The sequence below is a fragment of the Salarias fasciatus genome, assembly GCF_902148845.1.
Source record: "Salarias fasciatus chromosome 7 unlocalized genomic scaffold, fSalaFa1.1 super_scaffold_4, whole genome shotgun sequence".
NCBI lineage: Eukaryota > Metazoa > Chordata > Actinopteri > Blenniiformes > Blenniidae > Salarias > Salarias fasciatus.
Window position 1 is genome coordinate 3,691,773 of NW_021941229.1, and position 19,854 is coordinate 3,711,626.

The 19,854-nt window shown below is 51.4% G+C and overlaps 2 protein-coding genes across 2 annotated transcripts; both read left to right on the forward strand.

Moving 5' to 3' along the window:
• The first annotated feature begins 985 nt into the window (after positions 1 to 985).
• Positions 986 to 4,173, forward strand: txnl1 (thioredoxin-like 1). The gene is made up of 8 exons (XM_030084774.1): positions 986 to 1,225; positions 2,473 to 2,569; positions 2,685 to 2,858; positions 2,995 to 3,117; positions 3,287 to 3,356; positions 3,449 to 3,621; positions 3,699 to 3,803; positions 3,907 to 4,173. The coding sequence occupies exons 1-8, from the start codon at positions 1,128 to 1,130 to the stop codon at positions 3,934 to 3,936; spliced, it is 870 nt and encodes a 289-aa protein (XP_029940634.1). The 5' UTR covers positions 986 to 1,127; the 3' UTR covers positions 3,937 to 4,173.
• A 388-nt stretch (positions 4,174 to 4,561) lies between these two features.
• Positions 4,562 to 17,226, forward strand: LOC115383307 (rapamycin-insensitive companion of mTOR-like). The gene is made up of 38 exons (XM_030085464.1): positions 4,562 to 4,697; positions 4,782 to 4,823; positions 6,041 to 6,138; positions 6,431 to 6,495; positions 6,564 to 6,695; positions 6,795 to 6,858; positions 7,669 to 7,795; positions 7,895 to 8,064; positions 8,165 to 8,232; positions 8,316 to 8,383; positions 8,569 to 8,651; positions 8,821 to 8,908; positions 8,991 to 9,081; positions 9,161 to 9,227; positions 9,296 to 9,376; positions 9,468 to 9,568; positions 9,639 to 9,804; positions 10,691 to 10,792; positions 11,052 to 11,098; positions 11,189 to 11,324; positions 11,448 to 11,635; positions 11,808 to 11,934; positions 12,141 to 12,305; positions 12,380 to 12,456; positions 12,584 to 12,662; positions 12,731 to 12,840; positions 12,964 to 13,051; positions 13,268 to 13,360; positions 13,442 to 13,548; positions 13,671 to 13,873; positions 13,947 to 14,544; positions 14,692 to 14,869; positions 14,954 to 15,035; positions 15,267 to 15,443; positions 15,566 to 15,724; positions 15,861 to 15,984; positions 16,070 to 16,208; positions 16,290 to 17,226. Exons 1-38 carry the CDS (start codon positions 4,661 to 4,663, stop codon positions 16,362 to 16,364), a joined length of 4,602 nt encoding a protein of 1,533 aa, XP_029941324.1. The 5' UTR covers positions 4,562 to 4,660; the 3' UTR covers positions 16,365 to 17,226.
• The last annotated feature ends 2,628 nt before the right edge of the window (positions 17,227 to 19,854 follow it).

Below are 19,854 nucleotides of genomic sequence, written 5' to 3' on the forward strand. Positions count from 1 at the left end.
GTTATCTAAAAAATGTTTGAATCAGGCAGTGTGAATATAAAAATTCAAAGGAATTCTTAATTAACCTGCTACTTTTTTAGCAAAATTTCGAATTCACAAAACCAGATTTTTATAAAGAAAATCCCTATTTTTGACTTTTATTTTGGAGGTCAAATATTATCTTAATTCTACCTTTCTCTAAAAATCAGAAAGCTGTGAAATGTCTTTAGATCGGTTCCCAATATAACATATTATGAAAATGATCTTTTTTATTCTCTCTGTTATTTGGTGTGTACTACTGCATACTTCTCTCTCTCACTCCCTGGCAAATGTTCTCACTTTTTGCACTTTTTATATTGCAGAAGTTGTTTTTTTTATGTGTGCCTTGCATAAATCTTCCATATGTAAATATTCTGTTTGTGTGAATACAATTTAAAAAAAAAACTACACATGAAATAGCAAACAGTAAAGTAATAAATTGTGAAATTTCTTTTCAAAAACAGTAACTGGTAATGTCATTGAAATTTACGAAGTAATGAGTAGCTAGTAACTAATTACTTTTTTGAGTAACCGCCCCAAAATTGATATTAATAAAAAAAATCTATATAAAGTATTTTAAATGAATTACAATTTGAACTTTGATGTGTTTTAAAAAACTGACATTACAGGTGTAAAAACTCCGGACCCCACATGGCTTTATTGTTTGTAATGTCGTGCTGTCGCCACTAGGGGGCGGTAACTCTGTTACAGAGGAAGAAACAAACCCCTATTTCCTTCGGTTTATATTGGCCAATCAGGAGTTCGTATCTTGTATTACGTCACAGTTTTAAACTCTGCCTTTTCCGGTTACTGTTGACCAATCAGGAGTCCTTAAGCCTTTCACTGTTGTAAACTCCGCCTACTCTGCGGTGTATCGACCAATCAGGAGCCTCCCAGCTCTTCCTGGTTGTAAACCCCGCCTCCTCCGGTTCGCATTGGCCAATCAGGAGTACTGCAGCGCTTGACTAGTTCGCTGTAGTGACTCGGAACCGCTAAACACTGACACGAAGCTAAAAACAAGAAACTCTTTGGGTTTTTCGGGTTTGTTCGGGTCCCCAAGTTTTCTTCCACCCGGGTCACCAGCTCACTCAGCCGCCGAACGCTTCGCCATGGTGGGAGTAAAAGTGATCGGCAGCGACCCGGACTTCACTCCGGAGCTGGCGGCCGCCGGCTCCAGGCTCGCCGTGGTGAAGTTCACAATGGCCGGGTAAGCTGAGCGAACCGGCGGCGAGGCCTCGAGGCTCCGCGGGCTGTCACCGGTCTTTATCCAGCTTCAGAGTGGAAAACCGCCAGGACAAGCTGTAAAACGACCAGAACCGAGTCTGTAATTCTGTCCGAAACGGGACCCTATGCTGGAATAACGAGCTTCCTCCAGGCTAGCATGCTTCCGTTAGCATGCGGGAGCTAACTAGCTGCGCTGCTTACAATGACTTAGCACTATTTAACTGTCAGTGGAGCACAGAACTGGGAGGATCTACATTATCTAAAGCATTCACGGTAACTAAAGTAATTCGCCGTTTTTACTGTAACTAATGTATTTACAGTCACTGATCTAAAGGTTAAAGTCTGTTAGTCATTTAAAGGAACAGACTGTCATCAATAACGTGGTCAACATTAATACTATTTAAATATGTAATCAATAATCTAACAGATGAAACATCAAGTTCCTCAAACTGCAGGTCTGAAAACTGCAAACTACTAGTTATTACCAGTTTTATAAGATTAATATAACATTACTATATGTTGTCTTTGCTGGTGAATTGCTGTCAAGGATGTAATTCAGATGTTTACTCTCAGCTGGGCCGTGAAGCTTTCAGCAGACTCCAGCTCATATCGCCTCAGTGATGAAATCCACTCTCAAAGTTTCTACTGCTGTCATCTGATCTGCATCCCAGCCAGAGGACACACACACACACACACACACACACACACTCACACACACACACACACACCATCTGAGCGCTGTCATTCCTGTCTTTGAACCTGCATACTGTACACCTGCCAGAAAGCTTAAAACCAACAGATTTGTTCTCAAACTGTCAATAACCTTGATTAATGAGACACAAGCGTGTTTCTTTTTTCATATTGGTGATGAACATAAAAGTCTGAGTGTTTACAATTCCAAGATATGTACCTCAACATCGCCGTAGTTGTAAATCCTTTATAAGTCAGTCAAATTCTTGGTTTCAGTGTTGATGCTTTCTATCATAAGGAGCCAAAAATGATCCAATAATCAGTGTTTTTTTTTCTGCGCGTGAGCATCAAAAATCATTATAAAGACAAAAAAAAATCAAGATCTTTCAGTGCATGTTTTAAAATTCCTGAATTCCAGTCTTCAGTTAAAAATCAAAGAGCAGTTTTATATAAACGGTGATCTGGTATTCTGTGTTCTGAATCTGCTGATCTGAGATCAGCTGATGCTTGACGCTCACTGTGGCCCCTCTGCCTCCTCAGGTGTGGCCCCTGCGTCAGAATAGCTCCCGTGTTCAACATGCTCAGCAACAAGTACCCACAGGTGGTCTGCCTGGAGGTGGACGTTCACGTCTGTCAGGTACGTCTCAGGGTGGATCAACTCTTCTCTCCTGTTTCTGTTAGTGTGGAACAGTCCTGGAAAACACACACAAAAAAAAAAACAAATCCATTCTCGTTTATCGGCTTGTCTTCAGGCAACAGCAGCAGCCCACAACATCACAGCCACGCCCACCTTCCTGTTCTTCAGGAACCGGGTCCGGGTGGATCAGTACCAGGGCGGGGACCCGGCGGGGCTGGAGGAGAAGATCAAGCAGCACACAGAGAACGACCCCGGGAACAGCGAGGACTCGGACATTCCTAAAGGATATGTGAGTGGCGCTCCGACGCCGCCGACTTTCAGCCGGGAGCAGACTGAGAAACATCCTGTTGGATGTTTCTCAGTTGACAAAAGTCAAAGTTGACATTTGAGATATAAATCGGTGTGACTCGCCGTGTCGTTCCCAGATGGACCTCATGCCTTTCGTCAACAAAGCCGGCTGTGAGTGCCTGAACGAGAGCGACGACTGCGGCTTCGACAACTGTTTAATCAAAGACTCTTCCTACCTGGAGTCGGACTGCGATGAACAGGTCCCGAGCGTCTGAGACGTCTTCTCAAGTGTTTTCCCTGTGGGGGTGTTACTTAATGTGTGTGTGTGTGTGTGTGTGTGTGTGTGTGTGTGTGTGTGTGTGTGTGTGTGTGTGTGTGTGTGTGTGTGTGTGTGTGTGTGTGTGTGTGTGTGTGTGTGTGTGTGTCCAGCTGTTGATAACGATGGCCTTCAACCAGCCGGTGAAGCTCTTCTCCATGAAGCTCCAGTGTTCAGACTTCGGTGAGTTCTCTTGGTTTTGTCTGAGGTCGACACAGTGAGACCGGTCCTGACGTCCGTCCCTCCCGTCCCCCCTGTCCCCCCGTCCCCTCCAGCCCAGGCGCCGAAGGAGGTGAAGGTGTTCATCAACCTGCCGCGGTCGATGGGCTTCGACGACGCCGAGCGCAGCGAAGCCACCCAGAGCCTGGAGCTGTCGGAGGAGGACTACAAGGAGGACGGCTCCGTCGCCCTGCGCTACGTCAAGTTCCAGAACGTTCAGAGCGTCACGGTGAGAGCCCGGGCCCCACGCCGCTGGAGGAGGTTTCAGGAGTTGGAGCGTGTGTCTGATGCGTGTTTCCTCTCCAGTTGTTCATCAAGTCGAATCAAGCAGACGAGGAAACGACGAAAATCAACTACCTGACGTTTATCGGCACTCCGGTACAGGCCACCAACATGAACGACTTCAAACGGGTACGAGGCTCCTGGCTGCAGTCCTCCTCCTCCCGGGGGTCCGGTTTGCTTCACTGACAAAATGTAATGTGTGTGTGTTTGTGTGTGTGTTTTCGTCACGCAGATCTCAGGGAAGAGAGGTGAGAGTCACTGAGGAAGAGGAAGAGGAAGAGGCTGCCCATACATCCAAGGACTTTCCTTCTGCCAAAGCAACCACACACACACTCTCACACTCTCTCACACACACACACACACACACACAGCCAGCCTCCAGATGTCGTCCTTGAGCCCTGAATGAATCGTCCCTCTGCGGAGACTCGCTCTATAAATCATTTGTATTGTAATTCTGATGGCATCTCTGTAAATAAAACCCGGTCCTTTTCCAAAGGCATGTGTGTCGTTGGTGCTTTCTTTGACTGGAGGTCAGCAGGGGGCGTCTTGCTGCGGTGAGGACAGGCTGACGGCTGCAGAGGTCATACTGACAGCACAGTTAACTGGAACTGGTCAGCGCTTTAGATTGAAATCAAACGAGCCTTTTTCACTCCGCTGTGATGTGAGAGGAACAGCCTCAGAATGAATAAAGCTGTTCTTACTGTGCTGCGTCTGTCTGCACTTCTCTGCTCTGGGCCCTTGGGGGCAGTGTTGGGTTTTATTTTTGTCAGTTTTTGCCTAGTAATGTCAGGTTTGCAGTGATATTTTGGAGTTTGAGTATATTTTGTTTGTGAGATCAGTTCAGTAGCAGCAGAGGTCGCGGAGGCCCGGAGGAGAGAGGCCCGGAGCCCACGCGCCTCCTGAGGGCCAGTGTTTTGGTCTCCACAGGGTTGGGCGGACTTTATGCTGGAAGCTGTCAGTCCGACCTGGCAACCCTGCAGCAGAGGATGGCGGTGAGGAGCCTCCGCAGCGGCCGGACTCGAGGTGAGTCTCAGCGGGTCTGTGGGGGTCAGGGGCCCCGGGACCCGGTGAGGACCCTGCTGACCCCCCCGGTCTTGGTCCCGACAGGCGACAGCGGAGAGGAGAGCGTCCCGCTGGACGTGAGCAGAGGTAAGACCGGCTCCGGGTCCTGCTGCTGCTCTTTAAGAAGTCCCATTCAGTTCGGATTTAACAGGATCTGAACTTCGGTCTAATGTGAGTGAAGGTCGCGAGTTCGAATCCCACCAAGGATACACTTTATAAATGTTATCTTTGACTTCTCCACTAAACCACAATTCATTGAGAAGCAATATAAAGAGTCCAATCATTCAGATAATTTATTATGAGCAACTTAAAAGAGTTCCTCCTTTGAGATCTCAATACGTGGGCAGATGAGGAATCAAACCTGCAACTTTATGTGGCGTATTAACCATCAGCCCTCTCCTGCTGTGTCTATGAAGGATTTACAAATCTGAAAAAAAAGAGACTAAAATACAATAAGCCTTATATTCAGTTGAAAACTGAGACAGTTTTATTTATGATTTAAATATAGTTTTTTTTTTTTTTTGTTTTTATAATGTATGAGTTTCCACTATAGAACTGCAGGGTGTGAAGCTTTCCAGAGTGTGTGGAGAGCAGGGATGTGCAGCTTCACTCCTGCTGACAGCCTCGAAACGACCGTCACCTACTGAGGGAAAGTAATCCTGAGAGCTTTAATGTCACAGCAGCTTCATTTCTCCAGGGCCACAGCGGTCTGAGCATGGCAGCAGGAGAACAGTCCTCCACCGTTTCCTCCTTTTCAGTCTCATTTCAGTATATGTGGAATAATAAATCAACCTTGGCAGCAGGGTCTTCTATAAAACTACAATCAGAGATGTAAATGTGGCTGTAGGTCAGTGGGGAGCTGAGCGAAGTGAAGTTTACACTGCAAACAGGCCGCTGTCAACACAACAGGCGGCGCAGTGAGGGTCAGTGAAACGTGAGCGGGGAAGTCCAGTCTCACCGGCGTGTCTGAAGTTTGGTATAAACAGCGACCCGTCGGCCATTCAGGAGCTCGGCGTGCCGAGAGGAGCGTCCGATGTTCCACATTCACCAGTTTCTCATGTCATCAGCCTCTAAGCCTCTCCTCCGTTCAAACTGGTACAAAAAGTTGTGAAATGTGTGTCAGACCCAGGCTGGAGGGACTTCAGCCGGCCCCCAGGCGGACTCGTCCGCCTGTATTTACCTCCCGAGTGTTTTTGTTCCACGTTATTATGGTGACACTCGGTAATGAGGCGTCTTCGGAAACGTGGCTGCAGGCGACGCTGTGAGGAAGAGTCTCACTCGCCTCTCTGGAACGTTGTTTCCAGATCCTGCAGAGAACGTCCGGGAAATCCTCCAGAATGTGGCCAAGCAGCAGGGAATCCCCAACGTGCTCAAGCTGGCGCACCTCAACAACTTCGTCAAGGTCGGTCCAAACGAGGCTCAGTCGGAGAAAGGTCGAGGTCACAGGTCGCTGTGGTCATGCTGCTGCCAAGGAGGTCAAACTGGTGCATTGTGGGTGCTAATGTTCTCTATTAGGCGATCTCTGAAGCATCTCTGAGCAGATGCCAATGACTTCATCTGCAACAGCAACTTATTGTGAAAATACAGAATGTCAAGACAGACTTCCCGCTTGGCTTGAGGCAAAGTGTGTGTGACTGCTGTGGGAGTGAAGGTGGAGCCGGTGGCTTCAGCGTTTCCCTCCCTCCTCCCTCCAGCTCCTCCGCCATGTCGGCGTATCCGAGGACCGGCTCGGCTTCAGCTTGGAGGAGATCATCATCTGGTGAGTCTGCGGACGCCTCGCCTGCAGCTGCCCCCCTGCAGAGTTCTCACTCCTCTGCTTCTCCCAAGTCTCCGGCTGGCCCTGCTGAACGAGGCCAAGGAGGTCCGGGCCGCCGGACTCCGAGCCCTGCGCCACCTGACCAGGGACGGCGGCGTGCTGGAGAAGCTGCTCCTGCTGCAGGTGGACTACCTGATCGCACGGTGAGGCGCGTTGTGAGGAGCTGCTACCCACAATGCCCCCGTTAAACCGGATCGAGTTGTAATCACTGTTTCCCCGTCGTCCTCTGGATGCTGATGCAGGTGCATAGACATCCAGCAGAATAATGAAGTGGAGCGGACGCAGGCTCTCAGGCTGGCTCGCAAGGTGAGATCTGCTGCTCACACTCTTTTCTTTCATCATTTGGAGGCTTTCTGCTATTCCGGTTGGGGTGAGGGAACAGAAAGAGAAGGAGAGAGGACAGTTTCTTGTATCTACATACATTTCATGTATAAGCAGAGAGTATGTGGACTATAAGAGAAACAATAATCAATGACTCGTAGTTATGAAACATTACATATAGAGACCACCATTTCTAATAGAAGATCAAGAACATTTAAAGATCTCTGCCTCGATATAGTCTCCAGAGCAGTTTAAACACAGCTCAAACCAGTGATCAACACTCCATCACTCAACATGGAGACATTGATTTGAGCCTGAGAAGCTCTCAGCTGGGAGAGAACACCACGGATCCCACAGGAGCCCTGAGACTACTAAGACCACAGACTGAAGTGGTCTGACTTGTTGTTTTTGTACCTGATGGCTGCAGGTCTTCAGGAGTCTCTGAATGTGGTCCTTGTCTCCTGGTAAACCTTTCTGACCACCTTTTTCCACAGCTGTCAGAGACCTGGTGAGACACAAGGCCGGTCTCTCTTTTTCCCGGTTTTGACTTTTGACAGCGTAAATCTTCATGTTACTAACGTCTTCAAGAAGACAGTGAAGGTCTGGATGTTTCCTCGCCTGAGCTAGCTCTCGTTAGGACCGAACTGAGAGGTCGGACGGCCACCGCTTCTCTCTGGAGCGGAACACGTCCTGCTCTGCGACAGGCTTCAGGGTGATAAAATGTTTGGAGTGAAAACGGTGTTGCGCTGCCTGTGTGGCTGAGACCTGAGTGCTGTGGATCTGCTGCCTGTCCAGATGCTCAGCGTCAACGCGCTGCTCTTCCCCTCCTCCATCACCAACTCCCTGATCGCCGTGGGCAACGACGGGCTGCAGCAGCGGGACCGTCTGGCCCGGGCCTGCACCGCCATCATCTGCGAGCTGTGTGCGTAGAAACACACACACACACACACACGCTCAGACAGAGGCGGAGTGTGAGGTCAGCGGCGTTGGCAGACCTCTGTGTGGGCCCTTTATTCCCCAGCCGTGAAGAACCCGGTGGCGGCGGCGCGGCGAGGCGGCCTCAGCACCGTGCTGAAGAGCGTGACCGACTGTCAGCTGAGCCGCATCAATGAGGCGCTCATCACCACCATCCTGCACCTCCTCAACCACCCGCACACCAGGCAGTACATCCGCTCCGACGTCGGGCTGGAGGTGTCGGCACTCCTCCATCACACATCCAGCATGTGTGTGTGTGTGTGTGTGTGTGAGTGTGTGTGTGGACTTCGACTCTCATCCATCTACTGTTTCGCAGCAAATCCTGGCTCCGTACACAGACTTCCACTACAGACACACCCCGGAGCTCGCAGAGGGCCAGCTCCAGTGAGTCCAGCACTGTGTGAGAGCGGCAGGGTCCGGGGCAGCTGGATCCAACACCGACAGTAATCTGAATGTGTGTCCCGCAGGGAGGACAGGGAGGCTCGCTTCACGGCCAGTAAAATGTCCATCGTGGCGTCTTTTCGGTCCTGGTCAGGTAAATGAGTCGGTTCACAGTGGTGCTCTGAAGTCATGGATTTCATTTACACCTGTGGGAAATCCTTCATAGCTATTGACTGTTTGGAGTGTTGGACCGTCAGAAACCAGCAGTGAATGGGTAATTAGATTATTTATTTTGTACACAAATATCCAAAGTGTCCTCTGTGTCTGATCACCTCACAGGCATCATCAGCCTCTGTAAGACAGGAAACTCTGGGATCCAGTCCCTGATTGGCTTGTTCTGCATCCCGAACATGGAGGTGCAGGTCAGTGTTTTGCTGTCGTCTCTCACAGTGTGAGGAGAGAGGTCTGAGGATGTTTCAGCTGACACGCCGACGCGACACGAACAGCAGCAGCTGCTCTTTACATTTTCAGCCGTGATGATCAGAAGCATAAACGATAACGCGTCCCGTTTCTCGGCCTTGTCGTCCTCAGAAGGCTCTGCTGGAGGTGCTGTTCGAGGTCTTCCTGCTGGCTCCGCCCTCAGCGACAGCAGACTTCAGCGAAGCCCTGATGAGTATCGGTTGGTGGACCCCAGTGGCCTCGGTGACGGGTTATTTTTTCTCCCACTGACTGGAGCTCAGTCCAGACTGCCGTCTGCTCAGACCCCAACAGGTTTCAGGACAGCTGGAGGTTGTCTCATGGATTCGTGGCTTCTGAAGCCAAATCAATTCTTCCTCACCGATCCAGCTCGAGGTGAAACCGGGCCCGAGGCTCTGATATGTCCTGTTTCTGATCTGTGCTCAGAGGTTTTACTGCCCGGCTTCTGTTCCAGGCCCAACCTGGTGAACAACTACCTGGCTTTCGTGCTCTCCGCCTTCATCAAGAGCGGCTTGCTGGAGGTACAGCGACCATCCAGGAGAGTTTCCCCATCTTCCGCCTCTTTGTGACGCTGACTGTGACTCCGCAGAGTCTGGTGGAGGTGATCACCTGCAGTACGGACGTGGTGTCCATCCAGGCCACCATCCTGGTGGGGGAGCTCCTGCACATGGTACCCTCCTCCCGTCGTCCACACACACACACACACACACGCCACTCTGGTGCCAGTTCGGCTTGAAAGCAGGACTTTCCTCCTCCTGCAGGCCAACACACTCCTCCCTCACAGCCACAGCCACCACCTGCACTGCTTACCCAGCCTCATCAACATGGCCGCCTCCTTCGACGGCCCGTCCGAGAAGCGACTGTGAGTGCGGGAGGTTTGGCGGGAGGCCGCGGCGTTACCGTCCGGCGACTCACACGGAGGCTTCTTTCAGACGAGCGGGCACCGCCGTCAACCGCCTGAAGCGTTTCCACGAGAGGAAGAAGCGAGGAGTGCGAGCGAGCAGTCTGTACCTGGACCACATCCTGCGCACATCGGGACAGTCCCAGGCCTGCGGGAACCCCCTCTCCAGATCCCACAGAGACAACTCATTTCTCAAGGTGTGCTCACAGCTTCACGTTTTAATCAAATACCAGGGTAATTTATATTTTAGTCACGTTACTTTAAACTTAAGCCCCAAAATAGGACCTCAACAAAAAAAAACTCAAGAACCATTAGCACCTGCTGTGTCATTCAAAACCAAAACTGAAACAAATTATTCATCATTTCATATTCTAGCTCTCCATTGGACCAGTTCTTTTTCCAGTTTTCTAAGAATAATTTTGAATCCTAGTCAAGGACAGTGGGCAGTTGGGGCACAGACAAACGACTAGCTAGCCTGACTAGCCTATGGCAAAAACATGAGCTAAGCTCAAGCTGCCAGTCACTGTCAACAGTGTGCCAACGTTAGACAATGATTCAGGATTTTATGAGACTGGACTAGAAGCAGAGTGTCCTCAGGATTAGCTCACTTGCTAGTCAAATGCTAACAATGGCAACAACAGGCCCTTACCTGTACTTAACCTTTTGTTGAAGTTTGAAGTAGTTCCATGACCGTCTGTGATCGTCGAATTGCAAAACCTGCATTCAGCTATCTGTTTATTGTTAACCACTTGGTCATTTTTGAAATTCAGTTCTTCCAACTGTAAACGGAGGAGGGGTGGAGGCGTTGTGGGGGGGGGGGGGGGGGGGGGGGGGGTTTCCACATGGAGCCTTGAACCTCCATGTGACTGATGACGGGAGTCACGACACCGACTTTGTTTAATCTTGTAATGAAGTCATGAAACATAGAAATGACAAATTTATTATACTTTGGATTTTGAAAAAAACTGTCATTATATGATAACTGGACATGACAAGAAGGGGTCACGTCAAGTCCAAGTTTAGGGTCTCTGTGCCAGAGTATAAGTCAGTCCTGCAATGTGAAAGAGTTTCTGTCTCCTCCAGGACACTGAAGACACTCTGATGAGCATCATGAGAGACAGCCACGTCCTCAGCCATAAAGACAGCCTGGAATGGAACTGGGACCTCATCGAGACCGTCTTAAAGGTCGAAAACATCCAGCTTCAACACTGATCAGTCACATATGTGGCTGTGCGAAGCTATTCTGATTAATCATTCCGTCCAGTTTGACTCGATGAGCTGCGTTCCTGTACATTTGTAAAAACCTCATCGCGATCACACTTCTCTGCTTGTACTCGCTCCTTTTCAAATGTGTCTGTAAGTTTGATGCAGAATGATGTTGAAGCTGTGTTTTGTACCAGAAATGAGGCTCATTCATTCAATCTCGTCTGTATCTCGTCTCTAGTGGCCAAATATTAGCCTCCGCGGCAGTAAAGACGAACAGATGCACAAGTGAGTCTTCCTCCTCTCACTCGGCCTCATTCGCCTTTCACAGCGCTGATAAACGCCTCGTTGGGCTCATGTTGGCCTTGTGGTGTGCAGGTTTGTACAGAGGCTGCTCTCCTTCTACAAGCCCAGCAGTGTGCTGTACGGCCACCTGGAGCTGAAGCATCCCAAAGCCAAGCAGCTCACGATGGTGGGCTGTCACTTCATGGACTTCCTGTTGGCGTCTGAAGAGGTTAGAGGGAACGGTTCCTGAGCTCCGCCCTGCCTCAGAGCTGACAGGATGAAGCACCTTCAGAAGGTGGACTGTGTGAATCTCGGTCCCCCTCACTCCCGTCCGTCTCTCCGTCTTGGTCAGGACGGTCAGGTGTACTTGGAGGACCTGGTGAGGGACGTGGTGGTGTGCCTCTTCTCGCCCGCCGGCCTCAGGGCCGAGCGCAGCCGACTGCTGGCCACACTCAGCCAGAAGTACTTCCTGCTGCTGGGCACGCTGTCGGCCCACCCCAACGGCATCAAGGTGCTGGAGAAGTGCAGCGTCTTCCAGTGGTGAGGGCCTGCACCTGCATGAGACCTGTGTGTTCATGTCACGGCACCAAACATCACGAAATCCACAAGAGAACCCGACTGATGGCGAAGAAAAACAAGTATTTCTCTAAAAGCTTCCTCAGATGGAGGAAAGGTCAGGTGTGACTCTGACCTCTTGTGTTTCTCCTGTCAGCCTGTTGAGACTGTGCAGCGTGAGGAATCAGGAGCAGCTGCTGAAGCTGAGCGTCTCCACGCTGGACTACAGCCGAGACGGCCTGGCTCGCATCGTTCTGTCCAAAATCCTCACGGCTGCCTCCGATGTGAGAACACACACTGCTCCGAGTCTCCACTGGAAAACGACACTGATAGCGGTCATACACACTCAGACTGAGAACACACAGTTAGTGCATCAGGAAGTTCATGCACTCCATCTCTAGTTGAGCATAGTGATGTGTGAGATCTTCCGTTTGGACGTCAAGTGCTGAGCTGTTGGTTCTCACTCTTGCGTCTCCTGGGCTGAACGCAGACCTGCAGGCTGTACGCTACCCAACACCTGCGGGTGCTGCTCCGTGCCGGGGTGGAGTTCTTCACCAACTGGGGCATGGAGCTGCTGGTCACGCAGCTCCACGACCGCAGCAGAGCGGTCTCCATGGAGGCGCTGGACATCCTGGACGAGGCCTGCGAGGACAAGGTGAGGCTGCAGCCACGGCCTGAAGGAGGCGCCTGGCGTCACGTGGGCCGAGCTGAGCTCTGTGTTTGCTTCAGACCAACCTCCACGCCCTGACTGAGATCAGACCTGCGCTCACTCACCTGGGGGACAAGGGGATGCTGCTGCAGCTCAGGTACTGCGTTCAGACTCGGTTTGTGTCTGGGAGCGGGGTTCAGAGTGTATTTAGATGTTTTCAGCTTAAAATAACTCAGAATCCCTGGAGCTGCGCTGTGATCTCTCCTGGTTTGCTCCGTCTCCAGGTTTGCATCTATTCCGAAGGGACTGTCCTATCTGAGCGAGAGAGGATACATCAAGAAGCAGCTGGAGGAATGGCAGCAGGTACAAACGTGACTTCCCTCTCTCCTCCCGTGAAGCGAACCCTCTGACGCCGCCGTGTGTCCCTGCAGGGGTACAACCTGAGATATGTGGATTTGATAGAGGGCCAACTGAACGAGGCCCTCACCACAAACCGCCAGCCTGCCGGTGGCGACGGCTCCCTCCACCGCTGCAGCCAGAGGTGACGGCCTGCGCCCAGCGCTCGCCACATGGCGGAGGCCCAGCGCTTCTCCACTCAGAAGTGTTCAGACTAGGACCAGTTCTTATTGAGATGTGGTTCTCCCCCCCCCCATTGCTGTTTCAGGCTCCAGAGGCCCAGCGTCTACCTGCCTGTCCACCTGTACGGCCAGCTGGTCCAGGAGAAGAGCGGCTGCCAGCTGCTTCAAACGCAGGTCGGTCTTTTGAACACAAGAACTATAAATCAGAAATGTGTGTAAACGTGGGTGGAAGAAGCTCAGGTCCAGAACGGTCTATGACCCCTGCTGTAGAGGAGTTGTGCTCCCTGCAGGCCTGCAGAGGGTCAGCGTGAGTCTTCATGCTTCATGAGTCTTCATGCTTGCTGCTCTGAACTCATCTACTGTTGATGTGCTTGTCTGGTTCTCCTGCAGGGCGTGGTTCCCGGTCTCAGCAACCTGGTCCGAAGTCCAGTCCTGGAGCACTGGCAGGGGATCAAACAGCTGAAGGCGGCGCTCTGGGCTTTGGTCAGCTTGTCTGCTTGACTCCTCTGAGATGTTTGACCTGAATGCATTTTGCAGTTGTTCACCAGCAGCGTCTTTGTCCAGGGACACATCGGCTCCTCAAACTGGGGGGTGAAGCTGCTGCAGGAGGACGGGCTGATCCCGGACCTGGTGTCTCTGGCCCACCACTGTGAGGTCCTGTCGGTCCGAGGGTAGGGATCCGAACAGCACAGGAAGTGTCTTGTAACGTCCGTGGATGGCGTCACTGTAAGCTCCCACTGTGTGTGTGTGTGTGTGTGTGTGTGTGTGTGTGTGTGTGTGTGTGTGCGTGCAGGACGTGTGTGTATGTGCTGGGCCTCATCAGTAAGACCTGGCAGGGCTGCGACTCGCTGAAGCAGCACGGCTGGGATGCGGTGAGGCACAGCCTCAACACGCTGTGGCCCGTCGTCCCGGAGGAGCTGGAGCCGCCGTCCAAACCCTGCGCCCCGCTGCCCTCCACCGCCCCGCCCGGCCACGACGGCGGCTCCACGCACGCCGGTAAGACCCGGCAGGATCCGGCTCAGGGCTGCCGGGGAGCTGCTGACGTGAGATGCTGCTGTGCGGTTCACAGGCGGCAGCCTGCAGGACCGGGGCGGTTTGGAGAATGGTGGGGGAGTGGAGGAGTCCGGGGTCCAGACGGAGCAGGACTCCCAGCAGTCTGCGGGAGATGCAGCGCAGGTGAAAATGCGCAGCCACAGCTTGAACTGCGGCGTCGGCTCCCTGAGCTCCAGCCCGTCCGGAGAGACGCTGCCCTCCTCCGACTGCCTCACCGTCACCACACACTCACCCCTAGCTCCGCCCTCCATCCACAAGTCCTGCTCCATGTCCCTGGACTCCCCCGGTTCTGCCCGCGCTGCCCCCCGCAGAACCCAGTCCCTCAGGTCCCCCGGCGTGAGGGCCCTGAGCCGGTCGGAGGACCGCGGCCTCGTGCACTGGGGCTCCAGGCGAGCGCTGCCTTCCGCCACGCTCAAGTCCTCCAGCTTCCACGGCGGCCGCACCAGTCCGCGGGACGCTCAGGGCTACGCCACCCTGCGGAGGCTGCAGCAGCTGCGCATCCAGCCGTCTCTGTCCCGCAGCAAGGCCCTGGTGTCCCCGGCCACGGACCTGCTCTTCGCCGACGTGATCACCATGAGCACCGGCAGCCTGGCCTCCAGACGGACGTCACAGAGGTACAGTTCAGACAGACTCACCTTACAGCCGGACCCGTTTCAGCTTCAGCATATATATTTCTAACTGATCTCATAACACAATAAATGAAACTGAGGCAACATGTTTTGGGGTTCACGGAATCAAATCTTCCTCATGTCTGATTTGAGGTTTCTGAAAGCTCTGAGTTTTACCTCTTTGGACAAAGAAGAGCTGCTCAGCCCGATCAACCAGAGCACGCTGCAGCGCTCGTCGTCTGTCCGCTCCATCGTGTCCAAAGCCGCCTTCAGCTCCTCCCGGGACTACATCGGCCTGGCCTTACCCGTTAACATCAGCAGCATGTTCCAGGTGAGAGCGTCACAGCTGACTCCATCCCCTCTGGGACTCTCCTCTGGCTGCCTGACTCAAATAGTTGGTCTCTTGTGTTTTCAGATTAAAGAGAGTCTGTATTTCCAGAGGACTGGCTCTCCTCCTGAGGAGCATCCTGCTGGGATCACCTCTGGAAGCTCAGACGGTGAGAGTCAGTCAGTGAGCCGTGTGTTTGAGCAGCAGGGTGAATGAGTCCTGCAGAGTCGACCTGTCCTGCTGTTAGTTCACATTTCAACAGCAGGTTTGGGAAGAACAGCAAATCAAATTTACTGACCTTCACTGACCTCTGACCCCCACATCAGTATTGACCATGAGCACAGACTCATGGTCAGTACTGACTGATGCCAATGCTGTGTGTGTCTCTGTGTGTGTGTAGGATCCAGTGTCGGCTGTGAGACCCTCGGTCTTCCCTCTCAGGGTCTTCTGGAGTCCAGCGTTGCAGAACAGCAGCTGGGATCAGATGAGACCGGACTCCAGGAGCACCGACACGACAACTGTCTGTACTGTTCTGCTCTGTCTGTGCTGGAGCTGCACCTCCAGAGCAGCAGCCAAGGTGGGCCCTCTTCCTCCACGGTGGTCTTCATCAGTGGCTCCCTGTGAACAGGAGTTAACCAAACCCTGAAGGAGTGTGGTACTGAATGACTCCTACCTGGACTCTCTCTCCTCCCTCCCCAGAGGGAGCAGACGTCCCCCCGCCGCCGGAGAAGAGCCCTCCTCCTTCCAGGAGCCTGCTGGAGGCCCCGGTGGCTGCGGGGCCCTCGGGGGTGTCGGGGTGCAGTGACATCGTGTCCCAGGGGTCGGGGGGCAGCACTGGCAGTGCAGAGCTTGTTGTGGGTGCGTGCTTTGAGCTCAGCTGCAGACTTTCAGTGACGTTACTGTGTTTGTGTTTGAGGAAATACCAAAACCTTAACTGTCTCGGCTCAGACAGAAGCAGAGTTCTGACGCTCAGTCTTTTTCTTTGTGTCGGCAGGAGTGAAGTTCCTCCCGGAGGACGCTGCAGCCGGTCGGGTCCCGCTGAGGAAGGAGGTGCTTCGACTTGTCGTCAACCTCAGCTCCTCGGTCGGGACCAAAAACCACGAGAACAGCCTGTTAAAGTGAGTGAACCCTGAACCCTGACCCCTGAACCCGAACACCTCAGCCTCCCGGGACGCGTCGGCTCATTCTGGTTTTGTTGATCAGGATCAAGGAGAAGTTCCCCCACACGTTCGATGACGTCTGTTTGTATTCAGAAGTGTCCAACCTGCTGGCTCACTGCAAGTTCCGCCTGCCTGCACGCCGCTTCATCCAGGAGCTCTTCCAGGACGTGTCCTTCCTCCCTGTAAGCCTCCCTCTCTGTGGTTCAGACATGCAGGGCTGGAACAGCACAAACATTCTGATGTTCTGAGTGTGTGTTTCTCAGATGTATGAGGAGGCAGAGAGCATCCTGTCTCTGTATGTGCAGAAGACCTCCGCTCCACAGTCCGATTCAGCCTGAAGACTTCATCATCTTCATCATCCTGACGGCTCCTCGCCACCGGAGATCCATCCAGCGAAGTCTGCATGCTGTTAGAAGACCAGCAGCGAGCTGTGGGTGTGTTTCTACCACCTGCATCACAGCAGAGGGAACTGGGAGCTCTGGCTATAGTTTTTCTTAAAAAGGATTTTCTCTTTTCTTTTCCACATTGATTCTTCCTGATGTGGAATAGTTGTGTTTTCTCTCAAATCGTAAACATGAAATCACCTGGGAGATGACCTGGAACGACACTGAAAAGCCCCGTTATGGTAAACAGACTCACCTGTCCTGGTAAACGCAGTACAGGGAGCGTTCCTGCTCTGGTGTGTGTTAGGGGTGCAACGGTTCAGTTAGCCCACGGTTCGGTTTGTACCTCGGTTTCGGGATTACGGTTTCGGTTCGGTTTCGGTTTGTGCTTTGCATTAAAAAAACAAGAAGTTTGACTTTCCAAAAGATTCCTTTTATTTTGCTTTTAAGAAAACTAAATTATGACAATGCCTCTTAGTCTTAACTATTATATGGCTGATACATGTTATCAGGGTTAGGTTAGGTTATCAAAATAAAATACAATATAATAATTAATATGGAAACAGCAATACTGTGATGATTAAAAGATATCAATGGCAATAATAGTCATAACAGCAATTACAAAATTTAAATATAACAAAAATATTATACTAACTGTGATAACAACATGTGATAATAATAGATATAACAGCACAATATCACAATAATGCTGATCAGAATCATACAACCATAATATCAATAGAAATCAAGTACAATATACATCCTTAAACCAATTCTCTCAATAAAAATCTCTGTCTGGAGAGTTTATGACTTCGTTCATGTCTGTGTGTCCTCTGTGTATGATGTTCATAATGAACTCGATCAGAAGTTGAAAACTGATCGATTTATGGTCACTTCTGTGCGGCACACAGCAGCAGACTCACGTGACAACAATGCTGGTTTGAAGTTTGTGCCTGTTTAATTGCATTATTGTAAATTTTGTATTTGTAAAACTCCTGTAGTTTCTCATCAATTGGTTGATTCTCACATTTTTCCTCCGTGCAGGTTTGGGTTGTAATTTGATTGTTCTTGTTAAAAGTGGAGCTACATGAGTCCAGGCTGGACTTCAGTTTACTGTTACAATTTTTAATGCTAAAATCACAGGGTGCAGGTAAAGTCACGGCAGGATGCTCTGTAGAAGCTCTATAAAGTCTGCAGCCACTTCAGAAGTGAGGTAGGTCTCCTCACTGTTCTCACCGGGACTTCCTTCTGGTAAAACTGGTGATGCTAAAAGAAAAGACATGGTCAAACAGCCAGGTCAACAACAGCACACACTGATGGAAAGACCGGGTCAGAACCAGGTCCAGGGTGTGTCTGTTGTGAGTCGGGTCTGTGAAATGCCGTTTAAAATCAAAACATTTTAAAAATTATCTGAACATTGAGTCCAAGATAACATCAATATGTCAGTTAAAAACACCAGTAATTAAAGTTCTGTTGCATTTAGAATGAATAACTGATAGAAGTTCTGAAAATTCACTAAAAAAAAGACTAGAGTACTGAGGGGATCCGTACACTGTTGGATTGGGGACTGACGAAAAGAAAGGTACGACGCTCAAATGAAATAAAACTGTTACAGCAACAGTTAAAATTTGGTGCGGAAGCCTCGGTGAGGATAATGCTACGTTCACACCGCCAAGTGCTGTCTGCGATTTTGCGTCAAAGACAAGTGAAAACAAATGGGAATGCGCGTTCCAGCTGCGATGAGACGCAACGCGTTGGACGCGGCGCGTCGTCACGATGCGTCATGACGCGTCGTGCGGCGCGTCGGGGCGTTGGCGCTACGCATCGCGATTTTGCGTCCGACGCTGAAGTTGGGAAATCTGAACTTTGGCGCGTCACGATTTTGCGGCAAGCCAATCATAGAGCGTGTCCATGGTGACGTCGGCCAGGGAGCGGGAACCGGTCCGAAGAGAAGCACTACGACCATGGAGGAGCGTGTTATATATAATGGCCGTTTACGCTCGCCCAGAGCTCTGGGACAAAACTTCTTCATTTTACAGGGAGCCCCGCCTCCCCGCCAGACACGACGCGTCGCGTCTGGTGGGGAGGCGGCTTTTGGCCCCGCGTTGTTCAGCGTCGGACCTCAGAATTGACACGCGTTCAGCTTCTCGCGTTGACGCGCTTTTTGACGCAAAATCGCGTTCGGTGTGAACGTAGCTTAACAGGTGCATCGGTGCCACCATGTCTCAGTAAAAATAAAACTATCTAAACTATGATCTAAAATAAAATCATTTATGATGAAAGATTTGTTTAAAAGAGAGCAGACATTCAGCAGCGCCATGTTCAGACTCGTGGATGGGCTGCATGTGTGACCTCCCACAGCTCTCCAGCAGTTTAGAAAGGTCTTTAAAATCCTGCTTGGTGACCTCCGACGGCCGCCGGGCCGTGTTGCTAGCCCCGATGTGGACGAACACCCAGCGAAGAGTGGAGGAGATGGACTGCAGGAGCTCCGGGAGTCTGTAGAATCGTGGGGACTGGAGCACCAGGAATACACCGTTTTCCAGTGTGAGGTTGACATCACGGCTCAAACCACTGTGGCCATCTTTGAGATAAAAATAAACAAATATCCTGACGCTACTGTCCCCAGCCGTGACCGCCGGATCAGCGGGGACACCGGGGAGCGGTGGACACACCTGTGGGTGCGGGAGCAGCGGAGACCACAGCAGCAGACCCAGAGGCTGGACGCCAGTCTTCACCGCCGCCGTGGTGCTGGGCCAGGGCCAGGAGGCGGGCTGAGACAGGGAGTGGAGGCGGAGCCGCGGTGGGATTGGGCTTGTGTCCATGATGGCTGGTGGTTTGGCGCGGAGCAGGAGGGAGCCCAGGGTGCTGGGTGGGCGGGGGCCGAGAATGACGCCATCCTTGCTCGTGGGCCACCGCCTGGGTCTGTGCCAGCAGAGCGTCTTCCTCGCTGACCTCAAGTTAGCAATAAGTTTTTCAGTTTTTGTGACCAGGAAGTGCGGGTTAAGTCCGCGGTGCGCGGCTGCCGCCATGCGGGCACAGAGCTGTGGGACGCTGATGGCGCAGCCAAGCTAGCCGGCTAGCAGCCAGCCAGTCAGTACCCAGGAGAATTTTTGGTGGACCTGGGAATGTGTTGTCACTTGAAGTCATGTCGGGACTTGAAATCCCAGTGAAGAACCTTCTAGAACACCTGAGGACCGAGAAGCTCACTTCTTATAATTTAGACATCATTGAAACAACACATCATCAGTAGAGGAAAACTAACCTGTCTCACGACGCTCTTTAGGAAATACAAAAAGAATACTAACACTGAGTTTCTCCATGAGGCAGGGCAGATTTATTCTGCAGCGCTGTTCAAACGGCTCCACAGCTTCACTAAAGAAAAAAAAAAAAAAAGCAATGCATTAAAATAAAGAGAGTAATAATCTTCATCTGAAGTGATGAATAT